The sequence below is a fragment of the Eschrichtius robustus genome, chromosome 14 (assembly GCF_028021215.1).
Source record: "Eschrichtius robustus isolate mEscRob2 chromosome 14, mEscRob2.pri, whole genome shotgun sequence".
NCBI lineage: Eukaryota > Metazoa > Chordata > Mammalia > Artiodactyla > Eschrichtiidae > Eschrichtius > Eschrichtius robustus.
The window spans coordinates 9,144,109-9,169,918 of NC_090837.1; the positions used below are offsets into that span (position 1 = coordinate 9,144,109).

The 25,810-nt window shown below is 41.7% G+C and overlaps 1 protein-coding gene across 2 annotated transcripts in view; it reads left to right on the forward strand.

Annotated features, from left to right (window-relative positions):
* The first annotated feature begins 328 nt into the window (after positions 1 to 328).
* TCTN1 (tectonic family member 1) overlaps positions 329 to 25,810 on the forward strand; it is a 28,446-nt gene continuing 2,964 nt past the window's right edge. Inside the window, exons 1-12 of one of the 2 annotated variants that reach the window (XM_068562849.1) lie at positions 329 to 639; positions 3,475 to 3,595; positions 9,299 to 9,429; positions 10,550 to 10,701; positions 12,224 to 12,311; positions 14,464 to 14,573; positions 16,025 to 16,045; positions 20,563 to 20,700; positions 21,499 to 21,624; positions 22,023 to 22,108; positions 22,642 to 22,782; positions 24,396 to 24,558. In XM_068562849.1, coding sequence (XP_068418950.1) covers positions 342 to 639; positions 3,475 to 3,595; positions 9,299 to 9,429; positions 10,550 to 10,701; positions 12,224 to 12,311; positions 14,464 to 14,573; positions 16,025 to 16,045; positions 20,563 to 20,700; positions 21,499 to 21,624; positions 22,023 to 22,108; positions 22,642 to 22,782; positions 24,396 to 24,558 — 1,575 coding nt within the window. In that variant the 5' untranslated portion in view covers positions 329 to 341. The remainder of the gene's footprint in view (positions 640 to 3,474; positions 3,596 to 9,298; positions 9,430 to 10,549; positions 10,702 to 12,223; positions 12,312 to 14,463; positions 14,574 to 16,024; positions 16,046 to 20,562; positions 20,701 to 21,498; positions 21,625 to 22,022; positions 22,109 to 22,641; positions 22,783 to 24,395; positions 24,559 to 25,810) is intronic. The other variant, XM_068562850.1, reaches the window with a different exon arrangement.

Below are 25,810 nucleotides of genomic sequence, written 5' to 3' on the forward strand. Positions count from 1 at the left end.
AGAGTGGGTCCCAAAATTTCTGTCCCCCCGCACTGGTTGCGTTAGGACATTTGTTAAAAATATTGATCCCTGGACCCTGCCCTAGGCTTATTGATTCAGAATCCCCTGAGGCGGAACCTGGAAATCCGCATTTTTTAAACAAGTACCGCAGTCCGCTTGGAAACTACATGCGGGATTCACAAGCCCCAGGTGTCCACTGGCTTCACACTGCCCCAGGTCCGCGTCCCACAGTCCCGCCCCTCTCCCCCGCCCCCATCCCCGCCTCTTGTGGCCGGCCCCGCCCAGGCCCCGCCCCGCCCTCCGCCCCCAGTCTCTCGCGGCCTCTCGCGACCCTTCCCGTGATGCTGCGCACCCAGCCGCCGCGGTTGCCAGGTAGCGCGCGGTCCTTGGCTGCTAGCCGCGCGGGTTTCCGCTGGGTGATGGGGCTGTGGGATCTCCCGCCGCTCCTGCTCGTGCTCCTGGACTGCTGGGCCTCCGTGAGCGCCCAGGCCGGGGCCACCCCGGTGGTGACGACGGAGGGCCTGTACTCCACGAAGCCAGCCCCGACGACTTTCCGACCTGCTGTATCTCCTAGGCCCCATGAAACCCCCAGGGCTCCCAGGCCCTCCTCCGGCCCCAGGCCCACCCCGGTCACGGACGGTGGGTACCAAGTGCCAATTCCTGGGGATCTACAGTGATCCAGACTGCGGGGGGTGGTAGCCGGGTGAGGATGTAATAATAATGATAGTTAACGTTTATTGACCACTTATTGTGAGCAGGCATTGCTAAGTGTTTCATAGGCATTAATTCTCTCAGCAACCGTTGGAGGTAGATGTTATTATTCACTGTCATACAGATGAGAAAACCGAGGCTCAGAGAGCCCAAGTGGGAAATATAAAAAGCTTTGAAAGTACTTGCAGTGGTCTTGGACAACATTAACGCTAAAGGTGATAATGAATGAATACTTGCTTGCAGCTTTGCAGCAGAACACGAAATTAAATCGAAAGTTTGTAGACAGTTGTGGGAATTAAGTGCATAGGATACGTTGAACTTTTCACTTATCAAAAAGAGACGCGAAAAGTCTAGTTTACTGAAAGTGACTAGGTCAAGGCCCCTGTCTGTTGACTTGAATTATAAGAACCCAGGATTCCTCCTGTGTTGAGCTGGAGGTGGGAAGTTATGGGGTGAGGGCTTATATCCACTTCGTAAGATTCATCTTTAGGGATAATTAACATATTTCTCAGAAAGTGATCTAATCCTTGAGTCACACATTTGGTGACTATTTTGTAATCTGATTCGACACGGATGACTTCAGGGGATAGCTGTGACTCCAAGATAGAGGGCAAACTTTTGTGAATATGCATTTTTCTGGGGTGAGAGTTCATAGAAGTGAGTAGTTTGTCAAAGGGGTTTGTGATCTCAGAAAAATCCCTTTTAAGTCCTCTGACTGTAACTCCAATAGGTATGCAGTATTTTTTATCCCTTCTTAAGAGAAAAAGATCTTTTCTTAAATTGAGTAAGGTTCAGTATTAGTAAATGGAAAAGTCATCATTGGCTGACATCCTGAACTCTAGGACTTAACATCAGTTACTGAACCATTATTTCTCCTTTATAAATTATGAGTAGTCCTAAGAAAAAGTACAGAGAAATATATTTGCTATTTCAATATATAAAAAAGCTTTGTTTTATATCAAAACTTTATTTGATGAATTAGTAGGGAAGTTAAGTGATAAATTGGGACAGAATACAGCAGAGTATTCAATATCTGAAATTCTCTAAGATTTTTTGGACTGAGTTGTCTTTTATCCATGTAAATGTTTCGTCTGTTAATGCACTTTCTCCCCAAAATGAAGCTGTTCTTGAACCATCATTAATAGGTGTTCAGGGCTGTTTTTCCAAAATGGGAGGATGAATTTACACTTTCCTTCGTCTTTTTAAAGGGCCTCTGTTTAGACCTGTGCAAGTAATGATAATAAATGCCAGCTGGCATTTATTAACTGCTTACTGTGTAGCAGCCCCTGTTCTAAGCATTTCATCTGTGATGTATCTCATTTAATCCTTATAACAACCTTAGGATGTTGGGTTATTCCCATTTTTTCATGTTAGTGAATTACTTGCCTGATTTTAGGTCACACCCTGGGTACATGTTGTAGCAGGAGAGTGACTCGGAGTGGAGAACTGGGCAGCCGTTTGCAGAATGGGTTACAGGTGGAAGAGAAGGATGATAACTTTCATCTTGAATGTGAGCTCTGTTCATTAGTACCCTGTAGACGTGAAGAGGCTTGGAAGAGCAGCTGAGTGCTACTTAGACCCTGGGAGTGCTCAACACATACTTGTTGGCTGATTAAGTGTACTCACATGGATAGAGACCTTTTTTTTTTTTCCTAAGTAGAGTTATTAAACACTATTGCTTTGTCCCTAGTAGTCTTATAGCTACCTACCTACAAAGGCTTTAAGTTTTGTAAAACAAATCAACATTAATTTTGAACACATAAGGCAGGGTGCCTCAACACTTCTAAGCACACAAAGGAGTCCTTGGCTAGAGGGAAACATTGTAAAATAATTCATAAATGCAAATAAGAATGTTGTATGTATTGTCTACCAGCATTTGCTTGAGATCCCTTTTTTAAATTTGTTTGTGCATGAAATCCTTTTTCAGAAAAAGAAACAAAACATTACAGGTAAGATTGAAGCACTGATCTTATTCCCTCCCTTCCAGCAGTAATTAAACTACCATGAGTTCAGTATTTATCATTCTCATGCTCTGCTATCTCTTTAAAAGTTTTTTGCCCCCCTGTTTGACAGACTAAAATAGGGAATTAAAAATCCAGGTAGTCATCATTATTAAAAATTAAAATTTGCTAAGTGGGGCTTCCTTCCTTTTCCCATGCTTTTATTGTCTGAATTACGAAAGATATTTCTAGGATCCCAAGTACAAAGAACTTGAGCCGGTTTGATTCTTGGCCAATAGCCTGTGAATGTGGGCTCAGCTTCAAAGCTGCAGTTGACGTCTGAGGAGAGGAACAAGATAGAGAACCCTGATTCTTGGCAGCCTTAAGTGGGCCCTTCCTCTGAATTGGAATCTCCAGAGGAGGGGCTCAGGAGTCTGCAGTGTTAAAGTGGTGGTTCTTTTGATCAGGCAAGTGATTTACCGTGCTGGTTCTTAAACCTGTTTTAATTATCAGCATCACCTGGAAAGTTTTTGAAAAACAGGTGTCTGGTTTCATAGTTAGCTTACCAAATCAGAGTCTTTCTAGGTAGAACACAAACAGAACTTTCCAGGTGAGTCAGATGATTAGCCACTTTGGGGAAACCTTGGATGGAGGGGTGCTCAAACTGACTTATTTTCACTTCACAAATTTCCCCCAAAGTGCAATAGGAAAAATAAAATGGACCTTCTGTATGAGATGGATTTTTGGTACCTTGCAGTGGCAGGGGGGCAGTCACTACCTGCTGATTGTGACACTCTGCACCCCACCTCTCTTGTTTCTGTAGTTGCTGCTCTGTGTGTCTGTGACTTGTCTCCAGCACTGTGTGATGTCAACTGCTGTTGTGATCCTGATTGCAGCTCCGTGGATTTCAGTGTCTTTTCTGCCTGCTCAATCCCAGTTGTCATGTAAGTTTATGACACATGCAGGTTTGATAAAATTGGACCAAGATTATAAAATTTGGGGACAGGAAGTGAAAACTCCCCCAGGCTGAAAAACCCAAACCTGATTTTCTGAATTTTGCATCATTCAGAAGTCATGCTGTCCAAACCAATATGTAGAAGAGTGTCTATCCCTTATTTGCATCCAGCCAGATGATAGCTCAGGCAAAAGAGAAGAGAGAGTGTACTTTTTACAAAGGGTATAATGAAATCTCTGTGTTCAGATATTGAATTACGTTTCACTGTGATTTGTAAACAGATAAGGTGTCACATTTTTGTATCTGTGAATTAGTCTCCTGTATAGCCTAGGGTGAAAAGTACAGCTTAATTTTACAGCTTTTGTTGTAGACATAATACTTGTAACAAAAAATAAAATAGATAGGAAAGCTTTGTTTATACTTTTCTGATGGACAAATCTACCAGGAATTCTCACAGTTCACATTGTCTAGGAGAATAATGGAAAATGACATTCCCAGTCGATTATAAGGTAAAGAAATAATCTCTTCTGATTTATCTGCTTCTCATAATTCAGATAAAATAGCAGCACTTAGGAGAGGTTAGAGGTTAATTTATTCAGGATGGGACCAATTTATTATTCAGAGATAGCTAATTTACATTTAGTCTTGTATCAAGTTTTAGCGATTGAAACTTGATAGGTTGAATGCTTTTTGGAAGTGTGATGTGTTTTTCCCATGGGAAACTATTTTATTGACCAATGGGAAATTGAATCTACTTCTGATATTGTAAAAATGCTTGGAGCATGGGGTGTTGTAGTCAGATTATTTTTCTGGCTAGCTGGACTACATTGTGGTTCAGTCTTTGTTGAAAATCATTCTGTTTTCCTGTCTTAGTAAGTACCAGGAGCCTGAGAGTGAGGTATCTGCTCCGATTTGAGATCGTTATTTAGAATGTAATTGTTTAAAAAAAATTAGCCAGTACTGTAATTTTAGATATAGACTATTTAGAATGGGGGTCAGCCAGCTTTTTTCTGTAAAAGGCCACATAATAAATACTTTAAGCTTTGCAGGCCATAATGGTCTCTGTTGCAACTTCTCAACTCTGCCATTGTTGAGCAAAAGCAGTATCGACAATATGTAAATGAATGGGCACGGCTACGTTTCAGTAAAACTTATTTACAAAATTAGGTGTGGTTTGTGGACCTCATGGTTTAGAGGTTAGAGCTGAATTCGTAGTGCCCTCAGGAGAGGACCTCAGAATTTTTTGAGTTAGTTTTGCTTGTGACTTTCTCCTGAATATGAAGTGTAGAAATACTGAAATCAAAACTAATAGTCCTAACTAGTTGTGTGTTCCTGTTATGTAGATTCCAACTCATAAAAAGTTTATTTACATTTGCTGAACTGTCATCAGCTAGTCCTGTCATCCAATAACTTGTAAATTTATTGTTAAGATTATTGGATTAATGTCTGTTTTCCTCATTAGATGTAAGCTTCTTGAGAGTAAGAATTATCTTTTATATACCATTTACCACTAGTGCCTAGCACAGCTTCTGCCACATAGTTGGCCCTCATTAAAAATGAGTTAAATGGATGAATGAATTTCTCCCCTCCACCCCTAACTGACCCTCAAGTATCCCCTTTTTTCGTTCTCTACCCAGTCAGAAACCCAGGCCAGAAACCTGGAGGCTACCCTGACTCCTGTCTCTTCCTTGCCTTCTCACATCTAAGCCGTCTTTCACATCTCACCATGCCTTTCTTGAGCCCTCCTGTGTGCCAGTACCAGGGATTTAAAGATGACTTAGACATGGTCCTGCCTTCAAAGAGCTCATGAGTAAGGGAGACAGATGAGTGGATGGCAGTTTCTGCCCCAGACACTAGGAGAACTCAGAGGAGTGGCATCTAACCCAGACAGTGGGAGTAGTGAGGTCTTTCTAGAAAATAACTGAGCTGGGTTCTGAAGAGCAAGTAGAAGTTGGCCAGCGTGGAATCAGGAAGGGCATTCCAGGCCGAGGGAGCTGCATGGGGGTGAAGGAGTACAGCCTGTTGCCTTAACTGCAGGTAACTCAGCATGGCTAGGGAAGGGTGGAGCCAGAGGAGTGTGGGGAATGGCAGGGGTCAAATTCTGAGGGGCCTTGTGTGTATGCTGAGGGGTTCGGATTTTTCCTGAATTCTTCAGGGGGCCGGGAAGTGAGGTGATCAGATTCCCAACTTAATAAATTCAGCAGCAGCATGGACAATAGATCACAGGGGCCAGGCCTGGTAACAGGGAACCAAGTAGGAAGCTATTGCAGATGAGGATTAATAGGTGTCCTCTCTTTTACCCCAGAAGGTTGTGACAGTGGGACTAAAGAGAAATGTACGGATGTGATACTGATTCACTGCACAGGATTCGAGAGGTCCCTGACTCGAAGGGGAGGGGTGAAGAGTCCCATTCTGCTGAGTTGTCTTTTACGATTGCCCTCATATTTATCCATTCCTACTTCCTTCCTCTTCATAAGCTCACGCCTCAACTTATCACTCACTTCCTAAAGAACCTTCAAAAACTCTCATTACCTACAGAATCCATAACCTGGATTCATATCCATCCCAACCTCTTTCAGATCTTATTTCCTACTAACCCCATCTAGTATCCACCATCCAGCCCACCTTTGGTACTTTGTTTTCCAAATACCATCAGTACATTACCCATCCTTGGCCAGTGCCATTTTTGTACTTGGATTAGTGTCCCATTCCCTTTCTGTCTAATTCCTACTCATCCTTTAAGGCCCAGTAGGACTCATAGATTTTTCAGTGCTGGATCTTTTCTTATTAATACTGCTCACGGTTTTTCAAAAATATTCTTTATGCCTACAATAACAACTTATATACCATTAGAACTATACAGAGCATTTGGAAAAGAGGCCAGTTACAAAATAAATCAATACCCCAGCAATAAACGTTCAAAAAATATAATGGAAATGGATTCTATTCATAACACCAATAGAAATTTAATATAGTTAGAATTAAACTTAACTATTGAGAATTTTTGTGAAAAAAAAACTTCAAAATATAGTGAGACATAAAACATTTGAATAACTGGAGAGATACAGTCTGCATAGTGGGATGGTAAGAATCATTACTTATACACTTCAATTTATTATAATGTAATTCTAGTCAGATGGGAGAGGGATAATGTGTCAAAATGATTCTAAAATTCATCTGGAAGAATAAACAGAACAGCCAAGACGTTATTGAATAAGAAGAGCAAACTACTAGGTTTAAAACAGTTGTAACACTGTAATAGTGAAAATAATGTGTATTAATTCAAGGCAGATTAGTAGGTCATTGGAAGAGAATAGAAAGGCCAAAAATCAGTTGTGTGTACTGATTTTACACCAGCTAATTTTTTTAAAAAGTATTATGTTTTTTTCTGGGGCTTTGCTGGTGGTGCAGTGGTTGAGAATCTGCCTGCCAATGCAGGGGACACGGGTTCGAGCCCTGGTCTGGGAAGATCCCACATGCCGCGGAGCAACTCGGCCCGTGAGCCACAGTTGCTGAGCCTGCGTGTCTGGAGCCTGTGCTCCACAACAAGAGAGGCCGCGATAGTGAGAGGCCCGCGCACCGCGGTGAAGAGTGGGCCCCACTTGCCGCAACTAGAGAAAGCCCTCGCACAGAAACGAAGACCCAACACAGCCATAAATAAATAAATAAATAAATAAATAAATAAATAAATAAATAAATAAATAAATAAATAAATAAATAAATAAATAAATAAATAAATAAATAAATAAATAAATAAATAAATAAATAAATAAATAAATAAATAAATAAATAAATAAATAGTATTATTTTTTTTCTACTTATGTATTTAATATAAATATGGTATTTCATCTCTGTGGAGTAAAGGTTGGATCATTCAGTAAATGATGTAGGATGATTATTTAAAAACAAAAGACATGAGGTTCCTGCTTCATAGCATTACATCGAAGTAAATTACCAAGAGATTGAAACGTTAAAAAAAAATTAATGAGCAAATGAAAAATATAGGTGAACATTTATTAATCTTGGGTTAGGGAATGTCTTTTAAGCATAAACCCAAAGGCAAACTATAAAAGAAAAGATTGACAACTTCATTAGTTTAAAAAAATCAGGTACTTCCCTGGTGGCACAGTGGATAAGAATCCGCCTGCCAATGCTGGGGACACAGGTTTGATCCCTGGTCCAGGAAGATCCCACATGCCGCGGAACAACTAAGCCCGTGCGCCACAACTACTGAGCCTGCACTCTAGAGCCCGCGAGCCGCAACTACTGAAGCCCGCTCGCTCTAGGGCCCGCGTGCTTCAACTACTGAAGCCCATGTACCTAGAGCCCGTGCTCAGCAACAAGAGAAGCCACTGCAATGAGAAGCCCGTGCACCGCAACGAAGGGTAGCCCCTGCTCGCCGCAAGTAGAGAAAGCCCACATGCAGCAACGAAGACCCAACGCAGCCAAAAAAAAAAAAAAAATATATATATATATACACATATATACATATATATGTGTATATATATATATGGGTTCTTTTAAGTAAATGAGAAGACAAACGTTCTAATAAAAAATGGTCAACTTACTGAAGAATAAATACCAGTGAGCAGTAACTGTATGGAAAAATATTTAACCTCACTAGTAAAAGAGAAAATTCAAATTTAAACAATGAGATAACAGGCTTTTGCCCATGAAATTCGCAAAGGGTAAAAACTGAATGATAATATCCAGTCTTGGCAAGAGTACAGGAAATACGCGCTCTTGTTACTACAGTGTTGGTGAGGATGCATCTTGCCTTTCTGGAAGGCGATCTGGCAGTATGTCTCAGAAGCCTTAAATTATGAGTACCTACCTTTTGACCCAGCAATTCCACTTCAGGAGATACGGCCTAAGGAAATAAATGGTGATATTAATAAAAATGTATGTACAAGGATGTCATTATAGCATTATATATAATCGGGGAAAATTAGAAACAGCCTAGATCAACAGTAGAGGATTGGCTAAAAAAATTGGGAGTATCTTAATAAATTGGTATACAATGAAGCTATTTAGTATAATAATACAAAAACATGTTTGATGATATGGGAAATATTGGGCACTATATATTAAGTGAAAAAAGCCTTAAAGCAGTATGTAATATGATCTCATTTTTGTTATATCTCTATGCCATATCTGTATCAGTATCAAATAGATTAGGGTTTGTTAAGTCCGGGATTGGTTGAAGACTTATCTATACTGTAACTTCTAAGCCCCGAAACTTCCAGATGACGTTACATTTTCTCATTCTCACAATCCTTTGTGAAGACAGCTTTATTCTAAAGACTAGGAAGTTTGGATCCATTCTGGGTACTTACAAACAATCTGAAGTTCTGCAAAATTTTATGTAATTGATTCTGTCAGGGTTTGCAAGGTTCATTTACATCAAAATTATACTCTGATCTATATTCCATACTTGACAAGATTTTCTTAAAGGTGATTCTAGTTGTCTTCATATTTTCACTGTTGGAGGAAGAAGTTTAAAATGCCAAACAATTTAACACTGAATAAACTAAATAAAAGTGGATTCAATACTAACATCGCACTTTCATAAATATCCTCCATGTAGTTGTTAACATAGTACAGTGCAAGCATCTGACAGTTTTAAAATAATCTTGCTAAGATTGTGTGCATTTGCCTTAAAACTTTGTCTTATTATTTTTTTAATTTTCAGGGGTGATAGTCAGTTTTGTAGTCAAAAAGCAGCCATCTATTCATTGAATTTTACAGCAGACCCACCTCAGAGAGTATTTAAACTTGTTGACCAAATCAATCCATCTATTTTCTGCATTCACATTACAAACTGTAAGTATTTGATGGTGATATACTTTGTGAAACTCTGAAAATTTTTTTCTTTTAAAAGTTCTTTTATGGAAAAATGTCCCATTGTTAGATTTAAAGCAGTTATTCTGTGGTTTGGCTAGAGTTTATCTTGAGGCCATTCCACAGACAACTGCAAGTAACTTTATAAACCTGTGGCCATGCACGTTTTCTTTAATTGTGCTTGTGTAGTTATCTTTTGAAATCTCATACTTTATTTCAAAGGTGTTTATAATATGTAGACATGCATAGGAATCTAGATTTATTTAGGGGTGTGTGTGTGTGTGTGTGTGTGTGTGTGTGTGTTTTACTTTATTTCCTCCTGATTTAATAGTTAGGAATCAGGTTCAGCTTTGGTTTCAAGTTCCCTTTTTCTCTTTTATTTTTACTAAGAATATTTGCATGAAAACAGGATCTTTATTTTTATCTGAGCATTTAGCTCAGTTAGGTGTCTAGTTCCAAAGTACATGTGAGTGTAAAATGTTATCAAGATATCAGAGATCAGAGACACATTTATGGTTTTATCAAACTTTATCGTCTTTTCAGAGTGTCTTTATATTTTGGTTTTGTTCCTTTGCACTTGAAAATTTAGGCGATTTTTCTGTGATTTGTAATCTGAGGTAATGACTGGTCAGTCATTGTCATGTTCTCTGACATAACAGGGCCAGTGAACATACCAGCCTGTTCCCTCCTCCTCCCACCTCTCATGTACAGGGCACATTATCCTCCTGGGCTTTGGAGGTGGCTGTGTGAGGGTAGAAACAGGGTCTTTCATTCCCATAGCCATCTGGAGAGAGTTGCCCCTTAGAGGTTTATGCAGCAGATGCCTCAGTCCATGGGCCAGAGAAAGAGATTGATTATTATTGGTTTCTGTTGTGCTCTTTACCTGTAGGCTTTAGAAACTATTGCTTCCACAATAGAGAAAGATCCTATTTATTTAATAAGATTCAAGAAATCTTGGGGAAAGTGAATATAAAAAGAGACACTTTAATGTCTTCACATCAGCCTTAATGCTACTGAAAGTTGTTTCCAAAATACTACATATGTTATATATACTATACATGTTATATTTTATACTGATCTAAAATGTTTTTTCTAAAAACAGATAAACCTGCATTATCCTTTATTAATCCAGAAGTGCCTGATGAAAGCAATTTTGATAAATTGATGAAAACATCTGATGGTTTTTCATCGAATGCAGAATCAGATGTTTCCTTGACAGCCAAACCGGATGCTCCAAATACTGCAAAATATGAGGTGAGCCAGGAACTTAAGTCCACTCATCCCGTCACAAATATCTTGTCTTTGTAAGTTAACTTTTCAGTATGTTCCCAGTAAACCGGCTTTCCTGAGACATAGAATTCATATTATAAACTAAAAAACTTAACGTGCGTGCCTATAGATCAAAGATCGTGAAAATTAAACTTGAGTAGTTGAATTCTAACATAGGGTTTTGAGGCATTTATTCTGTGGTAAGCTTGCATTTGTCTCTGCAGAATTTTTTCTTCCTTTCCACCTCAAAAGATGCAGCAAAGTGCTTTTTTCTTTGCAAAAAAAAAAAAATTTGCAAAAATTTGTAAAGATGCAAATTTTATGCATCTTCCCATGTCACTATAAAAGTTACCATTTCTTGAGAATTTCCCATGTGCCAGACACTGTGCAGAGCTTTTCAGACATCACTGCACACAACCCTGGGAAGGATATGTCATTGTCTCCATTTAAGTGATGAGGAAAACATAGGTATAGGAAGGAGCTAGTGTTGGAGCTATATTTTACTGGTACAAAGTATTCTTTCCATGGATGTGTCGTTATTTATTATTGTCATTCCACCATTTAACAGACATTCGTTTCTAGTTTTTGCTATTATAAATAATCCACAATAAACATTCTTATAGGTACATATATTTATATATATATATATATATATATTTTTTGGCTGTGTTGGGTCCGTTGCTGTGCACGGGCTTTCTCTAGTGGCGGCGAGCGGGGGGCTACTCTTCATTGCGGCGTGCGGGCTTCCTATTGCGGTGGCTTTCCTTGTTGCAGAGCATGGGCTCTAGGCGCGTGGGCTTCAGTAGTTGTGGCACGCAGGCTCAGTAGTTGGGGCTCACGGCCCTGGAGCGTGCGGGCTTCAGTAGATGGGGCACATGGGCTCAGTAGTTGTGGCTCTTGGGCTCTAGAGCGCAGGCTCAGTAGTTGTGGCACACAGGCTTAGTTGCTCCATGGCATGTGGGATCTTCCTGGACCAGGGATCGAAGCCGTGTCCCCTGCATTGGCAGGAGGATTCCTAACCACCGCTCCACCAGGGAAGTCCCTAGACACATATATTTTTGTCTGATTAAATCCTTAGGATATGTTCCTATAAACGGGTTAACTTGGTCAAAATGAATGGGAATTTAAAATACCGATACCAGATTACTCTCCAGAAAGATTGCAGGAATTTATACTCCCAGCTCTAGTGAAGGACAGGGCTTGTTTCCCCCTTGCTGGCACCTGTGTCAGCTTCTTACATACCCTTCCAGTGGAATAGAAATAAAATTGCCAAGAATTAAAAAGCCTGCAAATGCAGTAACATGTGTACACAGAAACACACATCCTTAAAAGGAAAAGGGTGGGACAGCTAGAGGTAAGCTCCCTGCGGAGAAGGACCACATCTGTTTTTTAATCACCCCTGTGTTCCCAATGCCTGCAGTGCTGCCTGTCACATAGTAGGTGTGCAGTAAGTGTTGAAGGAGTGCCTTAGTAGCACCATGACAGCTGTTGGTTGTTCTGTTTGCAGTATGGGGTTCATCTGCAGACTTCACATTCATTTCTGAGATTTCCTTCTCCCCTTACATCATCTCTGTGCACCGATAATAACCCTGCAGGTAAGAGAGTGGGCACTTTTCTTCCTCTCTGCAAACAGAGTTTGTTCTTAGTTTATATTTATAGTAGTCACAATTAAACAGACTTCGTAACTAGAAACAGAGAGTCTTAGAGTTGAAAGAGACCTCAAAGGTTGTATAGTTCAGTTTCCCACCCAGTGCCGGAATCTTTTCTACAACATGCAGTCACTGTCTGAGCACTTGCAGTGATGGGGAACTCACTACCTGTAACCAGCTCATTAAGTTGTTTAACTCTTAGAGTTGTTGGAAAGTTCTTTTTTTAAAAAAATATTTATTTATTTATTTATTTGGCTGCAGCAGGTCTTAGTTGGGGCATGCAGGATCTTTTAGTTGCGGCACGCGGGATCTGGTTTCCTGACCGGGGATCGAACCCGGGCCCCCCTGCATTGGGAGCGCGAAGTGTTAACCACAGGACCACCAGGGAAGTCCCTGTTGGAAAGTTCTTTCCTCGCTGGAGCTAAAGTTTGTCAGTAGCTAACACTGATTAACTGTATGCTGGGTATTGTGTTAAGTGCTTGCATGTGTTTTTTCCATGTGATCCTTACAATGATCCTCTAAGGGAGGGTTGTTTTCATTCTTTAGATGAGGAAACTGAGAAACGTTCAGTTTCTTACTCAGGCGGTGGTGGAGCAGGGATACAACCCATGCAGCTGCCTCCCATGGGTCCTGCTTCTCCTTCAGGAGCATCATAGACTCCGTGGAGTAACCCTCTTGGCAGTGGAAGGGAATAGGCCTGGCTCTCCAGTCCTTAGCCAGCCTCACTATGCAGAAACCTGCTAAGCCGTGGATGATAGCATGTGGCCTAATGAAGCAACACTTGCTACACAAAGGAAAATGCGTTCTATTGAATAGATGCTTAACCTTGCTCACACAAAGGAACAGTGTAAATTAAAACGAAACTGAGGGACTTCCCTGGTGGCGCAGTGTTTAAGAATCTGCCTGCCAATGCAGGGGACACGGGTGTGAGCCCTGGTCCGGGAAGATCCCACATGCTGTGGAGCAACTAAGCCCCTGCACCACAACTACTGAGCCTGCGCTCTAGAGCCCATGAGCCACAACTACTGAGCCCGTGTGCCACAACTACTGAGGCCCACGTGCCTAGAGCCTGTGCTCTGCAACAAGAGAAGCCACCACAATGAGAAGCCCGCGCACCGCAACGAAGAGTAGCCCCCGCTCACTGCAACTAGAGAAAGCCCGCGGGCTGCAGCGAAGACCCAATGCAGCCAGAAAAATTAATGAGAAAAAAAAAAAAACAATGAAACTGAGATACCGTTTCCACCTAATGGATTGGCAAAGTGTAAAGAAATTTAAGGCTGTGGATAAGTAGGCACTTGTCTATATTGCTGGTGGGACTAAAAATTGGTATGGCCTCTGTGAAGAGCACTTTGGCATTATGTATCAATATTGCAAATGAATATGCCCTTTGACCTAGCTTTTCTACTTCTAGGAGTTGGTCCTACAGAAACTCTGGCCCACATGCAAAACAATAGATTGCAGCATTATTATAGCAAAGCTGGAGACAGCTTCCATTAGTGGGGAACTGGTTGAATAAATTATGGCATGTCTGTAATAGAATACTAATTCTCCCTAAAAAGAGTAGGAGGAAGCTCTTCATGTACTGAGATAGACTGAGCTCCAAGATACATTGTTCAGTGAAAAAAACAAAGGGCGGAATATATATTGTGAGTTTGTTTCCAAAAGGGGAAAGAAATACTAAAAAAAAAAAAAAATTTATATATACACACACACACACATACATACATACATACATACATATATGCATACATATATATACACACATGCTTTTCTTTGCATAGGATATTTCCAGAAAGATACACAAGAAACTTCATGCTGACTGTCTCTGGGGAAGGGAACTGGTGGTTGCTGGGGGACAAGGGTTGGGGGGAGACTTCTCTCAATATCTTTTTGTGCCTTTTGAATTTTGAATCATGTGAATGTATTATGTATTTGAAAAATAATTTTTTAAACCCTATATTAAGCATATTATATGTCTGTGTCATAACTTTGCAGTTTTACTTAGATTACAATTTTTTAGTTACTGTTGGACAGTTAAAATTTTTCTTGTTTTTAAAAATTTTTTTTCCCTTTCCCTTGGGAATGCTACGATTTCCAGCATTTCTGGTTAACCAAGATGTTAAGTGCACCAGAAGGATAAATTTGGAACAGTGTAAAGAAATTGAAACCCTGAGCCTGGCTTATTACAGCAGCCCTAAAATTTTGAGGGTAAGAATTATTTTGAAGTGAAACTTGATTCATTGGCTTTATTTTCTGTTCTTTGTACCCTTTTACAATATGATAAGTAGAGCATCATTTCAATACATGATTGACACTCAAAATTTTTCTTCTCCAGTTCTTTGGTATACTGATACCAAAGATATTGACATAATCACTTAAAATAATTTTTATTTTTATATAGTTAGCTCATATTTTGCTTTCTTCTTTTTTCTTTTTTTTTTTTTGCTTTCATTCATTTTGATGGTAACCAATACTCTGTCTCCTGAATTAAAAAGACCTTTATTAATAACCAAAACCTTTAGAATTATAAAAACATCTTAATGTCTGTCACGGAAATGATCATGTTAGCACCAAAAAGTTATCTTTCTGGTTGGCAGATGAAATAAGCGCCCAGGAAAGGGCAGGAAATAGGTTTGCTGGAGAAGAAGAGGCCCCCGTGTGAAGAGGCCCCTTCTTCCTGGTTACGGTGACTGAAGCCTGAACTGAATAGATGAGAGGCCACTGGCCTGCTTGGTGGGTGATGTGAAAGGGTTGCCAGGGGAGAAGACATTTTTCAGTGATTAAAAACCATATGATTATTGTGAAAGCCCCCTTCCCCTTCTGATTTCTGGAGTGTGGTGACGGGGGCATCCATGGCACCTGTATTCATCTGGGCTTCAGTTTTCAGAATCAAGTTTAATCTTTCCTCTCTCTGCCCTTTCCCTCTCCCTCTCTCCTCAAAGTCAGCCATCTATGCCTGTGAATTCTTCCAATTCGTGTGACTTCTCACAGTTGTCCTGGAAGCAGTCCCTGAGGTGTGCAGGCACAGTTCTTTTTCATCTTAGGCCCCCCCCACATGTCCACTCATCCCCCTCCCCAAAGCTCCCATTGGCCTAATAGGGCATCATGGGGTTAGAGAAGTGGGATTGGCGGCGTGGGGACAGGAATGAAGGGAGGTGGAGCCCTTCAGGAAAAGAGCTCCGGCTGTGCTGGAGAGGCAGGAGCCTGGCCTTGAGGGGGCTCGGGCTACAGGCAGGAAGGCCACTTAGGAGACTGGACACTGCCTGGGCAGGCAGTGGTGTCCTTCTGATGAGGACAGGTGCAGCGCAAGTGACCAGGAGGATGGGAGCCATGTCTTCCCTACAGTGTTACGTCACTGATGACCATATGGAAAATACCACATAATTACACTGAAGCATGGAGGCTTCCTGAGACTAGCTCTGTTGGGCTGGTCTCCTGAGCTCCCAATCTGAAGGAAATGAATATAGAAGGGAAATGTAAAGTTATTATGACACAGATACAAAAATATATAGGTGGCAAGTCTTGATTAAGGAAATTCTGTTTTCCTCTTTGAGAAGTCTTTAATAAGATGAATGTGCCCTTTAACCCACGGTCTGAAAAAGCAATAAAAATGCTTCTTTTTGTTGTACTTAACAAAATTTGTTGTTCTTTTTATCTAGGTGCCTGGTTCAGGAACAAAGGTAAGAGTACTTCTTAATGGAATTATTGTCTTACTTCGGAGCGTTTGAAATGAATACACTTATGGTCAGAAGGGTACCTTATTGCCAATAACGAAAACATTTGCCAAAAAGCAAGCAGAAATGAAATAGGGAAACTCCTTAGTAGACCATCCTTTTGCTATCACAAAAGGGTCAGATTTTCAAATTCCTTAGTTTTTGTAGTCCACACTTGTTCATGTTTAAATGACTCAGCTGTCTTGAGTGACAATGGGTGTGATTGGCTTCTGTGCTTTCAGGGCATCCCTTGATATCTTCTTGGCCTCTTGTCAGGAGAGCTGGCTAGCTCCCAGGATGCTGTCTGTCCAGTGTAGAAGATAGAAAGAAACCTTTTGCCCAGTGAACGTACACACCTGTGTAGGAGCTGAGCACTCTCAGTGTAGCTTCCAGTGTTGAGTTGCAGGTAGGTTCTATTCAAAGCCTTATGGCCCCAGCTCAGGGGCCCTATAGAGCTGTGGTCAGGAGGCCACAGTCCCTTTGCAGATATGTCAGAGAGAAGGATGGTGGATTTACCTCTTACTCTTGGGGCTGCACCCTGTGCCTGCCTGTGAATACAGTCCCCAAGGAGGCCAAGGCAGTGGCCTTGTCATAGTCTCCCAGAGCCTGTGAAATTGGTTGCCCTTGGTTCAAAAGTCAGCTTTGCTGTTGTTTTCTTGTGTTACATATGCCTCAGTCTCCCCAGTTGCAAGTGGATGGTAGGTCTCTGCCCCAGAGGCTTGATGTAAGGCTCGAGGGAGAGAATGCACATGATGTAAGACTCAGTGCTTGGTGCAGCAACTGGCACGCAGGAAGCACTGCGGACAGCAGTACCCACTGTGATTGATTTCATTACGTCTCTGGACACAAACATGTTTGAGGTAGACATTTGGAAAGGAATGGTTGTGTGACTTTGGACTTCACACTGCTGTGTGTGGGCCTGGATTTCCTCATCTGTGAAGGTGCTTTCAAACTTATTTCAGTTATAGTGCTTCTTCAAGTGAAAGAGCCTTCCCTAGTGTGTAACATGGATTGAATCCAAAGCCCCTAGCTGGGGCTTCCCTGGTGGTGCAGTGGTTAAGAATCCTCCTGCCAATGCAGGGGGCACGGGTTCGAGCCCTGGTCCAGGAAGATCCCACATGCTGCGGAGCAACGTAAGCCCGTGCGCCACAACTATTGAGCTTGTACTCTAGAGCCCGTGAGCCACAACTACTGAGCCTGCGTGCTGCAACTACAGAAGACCACGTGCCTAGAGCCTGTGCTCCGCAACAAGAGAAGCCACCGCAATGAGAAGCCCGCGCACCGCAACGAAGAGTAGCCCCCGCTCGCCGCAGCTAGAGAAAGCCCGCGCACAGCAACGAAGACCCAGTGCAGCCAAAAACAAATAAATAAAAATAAATTAATTAATTTTAAAAAAAACCCAAAAAACAAAGCCCCTAGTTGGAGCAGGGGTGGGGTCAGAAGCCCCTTACCTGCCTGACCTCCCCATCTTTCTCCTTTTTCGTCCCTGTGAGGAACCCTACAGCTCCCAGGGACCCAGTTTGAAAGTCATATAATAGACTAGCTCTCAAATGCTTCCAACCACTAAAAAGTGCTTTTATTATAGCATTCAAAGCTTGAACTGTCTGTGGGGATAGCTGCCCTGTACGCCATATAGTGTTGGTACTAAGATGGTGCCTAGTAGGTACTGGGCCCTCAGTTGGTTATGTGTTAATTGAATGAATGACTAAGGATTGATTCAATCAAGAAGGGAAGACCTATTGTGAGGGATAATAGGACGTTACTCAAAGGCACGTACTATGTGCCAGGCACTGTTCCAAGCGTATGTGTGTCTGCAGTCCTTTAGTTGTCCCAGTGATTCTAGGAGGTAGGCCCTGTTGTTGGCACTCTGGCATGTGAGTCACAAAGAGATGACTTAGCTTGCCCAAGGCTACACAGCGGGGAAGAGGCAGAGCTGGGACAAGAAACCAAGCTGTCTGGCTCCAGAGACCTTATTCTTAACCATGACATTGGACTCGTTCTACTGTGTGCCAAGCCCTGAGTTTGGAAGTTTCACACACGTTCTCTCTTTGCGTCCTATGGCCACACAGTCAGGAAGTGGCAGACTGCGACTTCCAACTCAGATCTGTGTGACACCAAAGCTTGTGCTCCGAAGGATATCAAGTAATATCAGGGATGTGTTTAAATTCTTTTAAAATGCAGCTTCCCAGCCGCATAGCACGGGGAGATCAGCTCGGTGCTTTGTGACCACCTAGAGGGGTGGGATGGGGAGGGTCGGAGGGAGGGAGATGCAAGAGGGAAGAGAAATGGGAACATATTGTATATGTATAACTGATTCACTTTGTTATAAAGCAGAAGCTAACACACTATTGTAAGGCAATTATACTTCAATAAAGATGTTTATAAAAAAAAAAATAATAAAATAAAAAATAAAATGCAGCTTCCAAGGTCTGTTAGAGGATGAGGAATATAAAAATCGGATCCAGTCTCCCCATTAATAGAAGCCCATTGTGATTGCTTGGAATTATTGTTGATATCTATTGAACCATCAATGAAAGATTGTCATGGCCCTGTAGTTTCATTGTTAAGTATGCTTTAGTTCTTTGCCAGTGGGTAGTTTGGGAATAGGATATGATTGAATAGGACATTCAGGAAACCAGAAGAGCCGTACCATTTTCATTCTTGTGTCTGGTCCAGTGGATGGTGATATACTAGTGCAGCTCTTGCCACTTACACTCATCCATCAGTCTTTACAAAGCCAACTGAACCCTTCGGTGTCTGCCAGCCACACACACCCACCATGGGAATGGCTCCATCAGAGGCTGATATGGAACAGTGTGCACTTTCTTAGAACACAGTATCATTGCTGAATCAGGGCATTTTCAGATAAAGGAATCCAGGGTTATCTTTTGATGACTTGTTTAAGAGCTAATTAACGGGTAGCATGGGACTCCCTGCGTAACTCTTAAACCCAGTGGTGCGACTTGTTATGCAGAGGACGTTGTGGTGACTGGTGTTGCCCTCCTGTGACTCCATCATGTGACAGCTCATCTTTGCTTCCGAACCACGTCACGTTCTTATATTAGAGGTTTGACTTACAAGGGTAGTTGCCAGTCTTCTTGGTCATGGGAGCAGTACATAAGAACTCCTTGTTTATCTATAAAATTACAGCTTAAATACTTAATAATTTTGAATTATAAACAATATAGTACATGGTTGAGGGCAAAGTTCAGAGCAATATGAACAACTAGATACAAGTTAGGTTCTTTCCTAAACAGTGGTTTCTAAGAGCAGGCATTTAGAGCAAACATCAGACTTGTCTCATGGTACGAAGAGGCCAAAATATCTAGAGCTTTGAGCCACTTAAAGGATTGCTTGGTGCTTTGTCACTCTGCTGGCAATGGCCATAAGTGAAAAATGTCCTTTAATAGCATTGGTCTAACCAGGGCTTCCTGATTTTGCTTTAAAAATTTGTTTGTCTCTTTTTCTTGCCCATGATCCCACCACCCATTGTGTGCGTGTGTAAGGGTGTGTGTAGAAGTTGTGTATAAACTGGGTCAAGCATATATTCAGAGAGGTTGTGGGGCTTTAGGAGGATGGACCCTGGGATTGTGTGAAGAATGTGCACGTGCGTGTATACAGTGAGTGCGTTTATCAGTAGGAGCTGTGGTTTGGAGGTGAGAGTGTATGTGTGCATTTGATGGTGTGATGGGAGTTTGTGTGTATGTGTGTGTATGTTTGGGATATAATTCACGTACTATAAAACTTACCATTTTAAAGTGTACAATTCAGTGGTTTTTGATATATTCACAAGGTTATGCAATCATCACCAATATCTAATTCCAGAACATTCTCACCACCCCAAAAAGAAACCCTGTGCTCATTAGCAGTCACCCTTCATTCTACCCCAACCTTCTCCCCCAGCCCCTGGCAACCGCTTATCTACTTTCTGTCTCTATGGATTTGCCTATTCTGGACATTTCCTATAGATGGGATCATGTAGTATGTGGTCCTTTGTGTCTGGCTTCTTTCATTTGGCACAGTGTTTTCAGGATTCGTCTATGTTGTAGCATGTGTTAGTGCTTCATTCCTTTTTATGGATGATTCTTTTTATTTATGATATTCTTTTGTATGGATAGACCACATTTTATTTACCCATTCATCAGTTGATGAATGACAACTGGGTTATTTTCAGTTTTGGGCTATTAAGAATGCTGCTGTGAACATTTGTGTACACGTTTTTGTGTGAACATGTTTCCAGAGGTAATCACTTAACATTTTGGTTATATCCTTCTCAGATATTTTCTTTGTGAATGTATGCATGTGTTTACATATAAATATCTGTGTTTTTGCAAATGTGGATTTCTAGTATGCATATTGTTCTATAGCACGCTTTTCCCTTCTTGGCGGTGTATCTGTGGAGGTGTGTTTCAAGATTTTCGTTATTTTAACCCATTCACCTCTGTTGTGGTGTGTCTTTAGTAATCCAGGACTTTACTTTGCAGGTCCCTATCACTGTTCAGTCCATCACCATTCAGTCTCTAAATAAAACGCTAACCCTACAGGAAGACACTGATGTATTGAGGCCGCTGGTTCTTGTCGAGGCTGGGCATGATAAAATCTGCACTAACGTCATTCTTGAGGTAGGCGCCCAATTTGGCTTTGAAAGTTTGCTCTGTTTGTGGGCGACTCAAGCTGCGTGGTCCTGAGGGGTAACTGGACGCCCTCCAAAGGGGGCTCTGGCCATCCGATGGTATCACTTTTCTTGTCTTGGCCTCCTACTTCCCTTTATCCTGTCTCATCAGAGGTCGCTTCTTTGTCTCTGAAATAATTGTGTGATTTTTCTCCACAAACCTAGTAACTTATAAGACTACATCAAAATTTGTTGTTCCTGCTGTTGTTGTGTTTTTTTTTTTTTAATATTTATTTATTTGGTGGCACTGGGTCTTAGTTGCGGCACACAGGATCTTCATTGTGGCATGCGGGATCTTTTAGTTGTGGCATGCGGGATCTTTTAGTTGCAGCATGCAGGCTCCTTTAGTTGCGGCATGCGGGATGTAGTTCCCTGACCAGGGATCAAACCTGGGCCCCCTGCATTGGGAGTGCAGAGTCTTAATCACTGGACCACCAGGGAAGTCCCACTGCTGTTGTTTTAGCACATTTATCTGCACAGATAGGCTGATTACATTCTGCTCAGACCAGCTGATTTGGAACTTATGTAATTGGGCACAGAAAGGCTTAGATGCCCCTGTCTGTCAGCTGGGGCCGATGCTGAGGTAACACCTCCCATAATCCGATTGGACAGGAGAGAAAAGCTTTAACACGTGGAGAAGTGGGAAAGGACTTGCCTCCTAGATACATGTTTTTTTATTTGAGTTATTAATACAGCTACAGAAATTTATTGGAAACAGGTGTATTTGAAGTATCATTTTGTTTTTTAGGTGAAGTATAGCCTCATGTATACAGATGCAGGTGAGATAGTAAAAGCTGATGTCTTTGTTCTTCTGGGAGCGGTTAGCAGTGCAATGGTTCCATTCCAGCAAAAGTTTGAAATTTATTTTATTCAGGTAAGTTTGATCAATTTTGTATAAGTATGTAATTGCCAAGTATAAAGAAATCATGACTTAGTGGGAAAAAAAAAATCTCAAATTAGAAGTATTACCACATCTAACCATTTGTATGGAACAAAGGGCTTGCATGTAGCCTGTGGAGTTTGTAATGAAATCAAGCCAGAGTCCTTGTATCTTTTCCATTTGGGAATAAGATTCTCTTCCATGTGAGCTTGTTCTTTTACAGCATGATGTACTCCTACACTCAGCAGATATATTTATAGTTCTGAGTAGGGAGAGAGATTCTTTTATTGGTTGGTAATCCCAGATTTTATTATGAAAACCATTTCATTTTCTCTCTGCCATTTCCTTATTAAAACGAGAATTACTTGGGGCATTTCTGCATTGTCTTTCAGCAAAATACAAAGCCAGTTCCTCTCAGTGGAAACCCTGGTTATGTTGTGGGACTCCCGTTAGCTGCTGGATTTCAGCCTCAGAAGGGATATCCTTTTTGGCACCATAGAGAAGCTTGATTTCCCTGTCCACGTGTGTGGGCCGCACTTCTTATTGCTGAGAGTCCTGAGGGCTGGGCTCTTGAGACCAGTCTCGGCCAGAGCTTCCTGTGGGTGGCTCTGCCTACACAGCAAGTAGGGCTGTGCGGAGCCTGACAGCGTGGAGCAGTACGGCCCAGGAGACTGTCAGTGTCTTACAGTGAAAATCTTAAGGCAGAAAAGTTGGCAGACATTTAGAGGTATTTAATTTTATACTTAAACAGAGACTCTTAAACAAATTGAGTGATTTTGAACATTTGGAGTTAACTTTGAAGGGCCAGTTTCTGAGAAGTTTTCTCCTGAGGATGTCCTGATCAAGGAAAATAGTTGTAACTATTTTTTGCCTTCTTCTGGGTAATAACTGTCAAAATTCCCGAGACCTAGAGAAAGGGATATTTGGGTCTCTCTCATGTGACTCATGTGACACCATCTCCTAAGAATCAGCTGCTTTAGTACTGGGCAACTCCCTTAACCTTCTGTGAATGTCTGGGATTATGCAGACCACGAACAGATACGGACAACTTACTCTTCTTCGTAGCACAGCTGAGCAAGACTGCTTGGCAATAGCGGGCATCCGGACCCCAGTATTATTTGGTTACAACATGCAATCTGGCTGTAAACTCAGGTAAGAGAGTAACTTGCTTCTGTTGGAGCCTATTTGTGTTGATCAGAAAACAAAGCATTCTTACTCTTCGCATTTTAATCAAACCTCTGCATCAGCTGACAAGCTCATTAGCATTATTATTAGTGGGTAGTAGCAACAGTAACAGTAACTTACAATGATGTCGTTTTGGTTTTCTAATTTTAATTCTCATAACCATAAACCATTTGTCATGATTCAAAGGAAAGTGTTACAACCCTTTCGCTTATCAAATACGGCAGAGTAAAAATCTCAAGGCTTCGTATGTTTTGTTTCTAAGGTGGCATAGCTCTTGAGTTCACAGCAAAAATATGTTCTCTGAAAGTCCTTCCTGTATTTCTGAATTTTAATATATTCATCTCAACAAACCCAATGAGAGGCAACCTGAATGTGATCTGTTTTTAGTTTATCTTTTTATTATCAAACATAATGTAAAATGTCAAACAGCTCTTCATGGCTTGTTCTAAAGGCAGCAGTTCTTACCTTCATTTCCCCCATCCCAGAGACGATCACTTGCAACTCTTTCAGCTGATTTTTTGGAAATTTACCCCCAAATCTTTAAATAACCCACACGTAATGCTACTTCTTGATGTTTTTGGTTTTATGACATTTATTTATTTATTTTTAATTTTAATTTTTTAATTCAAGTATAGTTGATTTATAATTTCAGGTGTACAGCAAAGTGATTCAGTTATATTCTTTTCAGATTCAGATTCTTTTCCATTATAGGTTATTACAACAATTGAACATAGTTCCCTTTGCTATACAATAGGTCCTTGTTGCTTATCTATTTTATTATGACTTTTATTATTTATTGAGTTCCCACTGTGGAAGATGAAGATTTGGCTCTTTCTCCTTTGATCCCCTACCCCACCACCCGCTCACTTCCCATCCTTATGTCTCCCCAGGGTATCTACATCATTATTTTGGTTAGACCAATATTCACCATTTACATTATTCTGATTGCTTTAGACTAGCATTTCTCAAAGAGGGTTCCATGGGATACATTTCCATAACATGTCAGCAGGAGTAAGTCTGTGGTCCAGTATGTTTGGGAAACACCAAATTAAAGTTAAAAACATGATTCCTTACTAAGTAAGCACTTCTCAGAGTCTTCAGTACGCCAGTGTACTTCAGGGGGAACGTGGGTATGCAATAGTTTCCAAATTTTTGGCCATGGAACCCTTCTTGTACAGAGCCTCTCCATGGAATACAGTTTGGGAAACATTGTTTTGGATTCATCTCCCTGGCCAACCAAGATTTCACAAAGTGAGAGACACTTTAACTTCAAAAAATCCCCTTTTAGAGAGTGAGAAAAGAAACTAGAGAGAATATGCGTGTTGTTGAGGGCTGTAAAAACTGCAGGTACGATATCCTATAATCAGAGATGTTACAGGTACTAACACTGTGTTAAAGTGATGCATTTCGCAGATGTAACATAAAGGCTAATACCTCGTCTCTCATTTTTAGTACTTTTTGTGTACCAGAGAAATGTCAAAATAAAATATGACCCTGACACTTATTTTAAAAAAAAAACCAAAAAACTGTAGGTCTGAACAATCACCTCATTCGGTTGACCTTGTTTTCTTTCCCAAAAGACTGACCAAAGCTATCACGTGTCGGCTGGTAGCGCAGAAGATGGAGAGCCTGCTGAAGGGCCAGGGCTTCCCAGATTATGTGGCCCCTTTTGGAAATTCCCAGGCCCAGGATGTGCTGGACTGGGTACCCGTCCACTTCATCACCCAGACGTCCCACATGAAGGTAAAGGGGGAGAAGTTGAAGGCCACATGCTAGTGGTCTCTCCAACGTGCACCTGCCCCTCACTGTGGAGAGGTAGAGGCGATGGGGGAGCTGGCGGTGGGGGGCTCTGGGTACGAGCTTGGGCTTTGTCATTAGATGAGCCTGGATCTTGAACACTGATTTTGCCCCTAGTTAGCATTGTCGCCTTTGGCCAGTGGTTTTACAGGTTTGAGCCTCTGTTTCCTCATCTGATAGCTATATTACTGACCTCATGGGCTTGTTGAGAGTTAAATGAGGTACCATTCATGGTGCCTAGTGGTCACTCCATAAATGGAAACCACTGCCAGTCACCATCCTATTCCTTGTTGGTGTTATGTAAGGCCTTCTCTAGGCATCATGATATGATAGGTAAATGTCAGGACTGTTTCAACAAGACTTCCATCCGCACAGCTGTCCCATCCATTGTTCCCTGGTCTATAAAAGCAGTCCACATGTCAGAGCTTTCAATTCTAAAGTTCCTAGAAGAGTTTAATGGAAGTTGACATCCTCCAAATAGGTTCTGGATCACGTGTGGTTCTTCTGCCCACCTTTTTCTTTTGTCTCAGCAGTCAGAGTGTGGGCCAGCCCCCGTCACTGCAGGTGTGCTCCCCATTTTATCCTTTAATTGCCTGGCTTTTTCTTGTCACAGTTTCTTCAGGCCTCTCATTACCTGCTTAGCACATTTATAGCATGGGGATAATGGGGGTGAGGACTAGCTCCGATCCCGCCCTCCCCACCGAGTTTCCCAGCAGGGACCCGTGGTTACTCAGTCCCTGCTGTGCAGCTAAGTCTTTTTTTTTTTTTTTAAATAAATTTATTTTATTTTATTTTATTTATTTTTGGCTGCATTGGGTCTTCGTCGCTGCACGCGGGCTTTCTCTAGTTGCGGCGAGTAGGGACTACTCTTTGTTTCGGTGCACGGGCTTCTCATTGCGGTGGCTTCTCTTGTTGCAGAGCACGGGCTCTAGGTGCACGGGCTTCAGTAGTTGTGGCACGTGGGCTCAGTAGTTGTGGCTCGCGGGCTCAGTAGTTGTGGCTCGCAGGCTCTAGAGTGCAGGCTCAGTAGTTGTGGCTCACGGATTTAGTTGCTCTGCGGCATGTGGGATCTTCCCAGACCAGGGCTCGAACCTGTGCCCCCTGCATTGGCAGGCGGATTCTTAACCACTGTGCCACCAGGGAAGCCCTCAGCTAAGTCTTGGCTCAGCTCTGCTGCCTCAGTGAACCAGGCAAATTC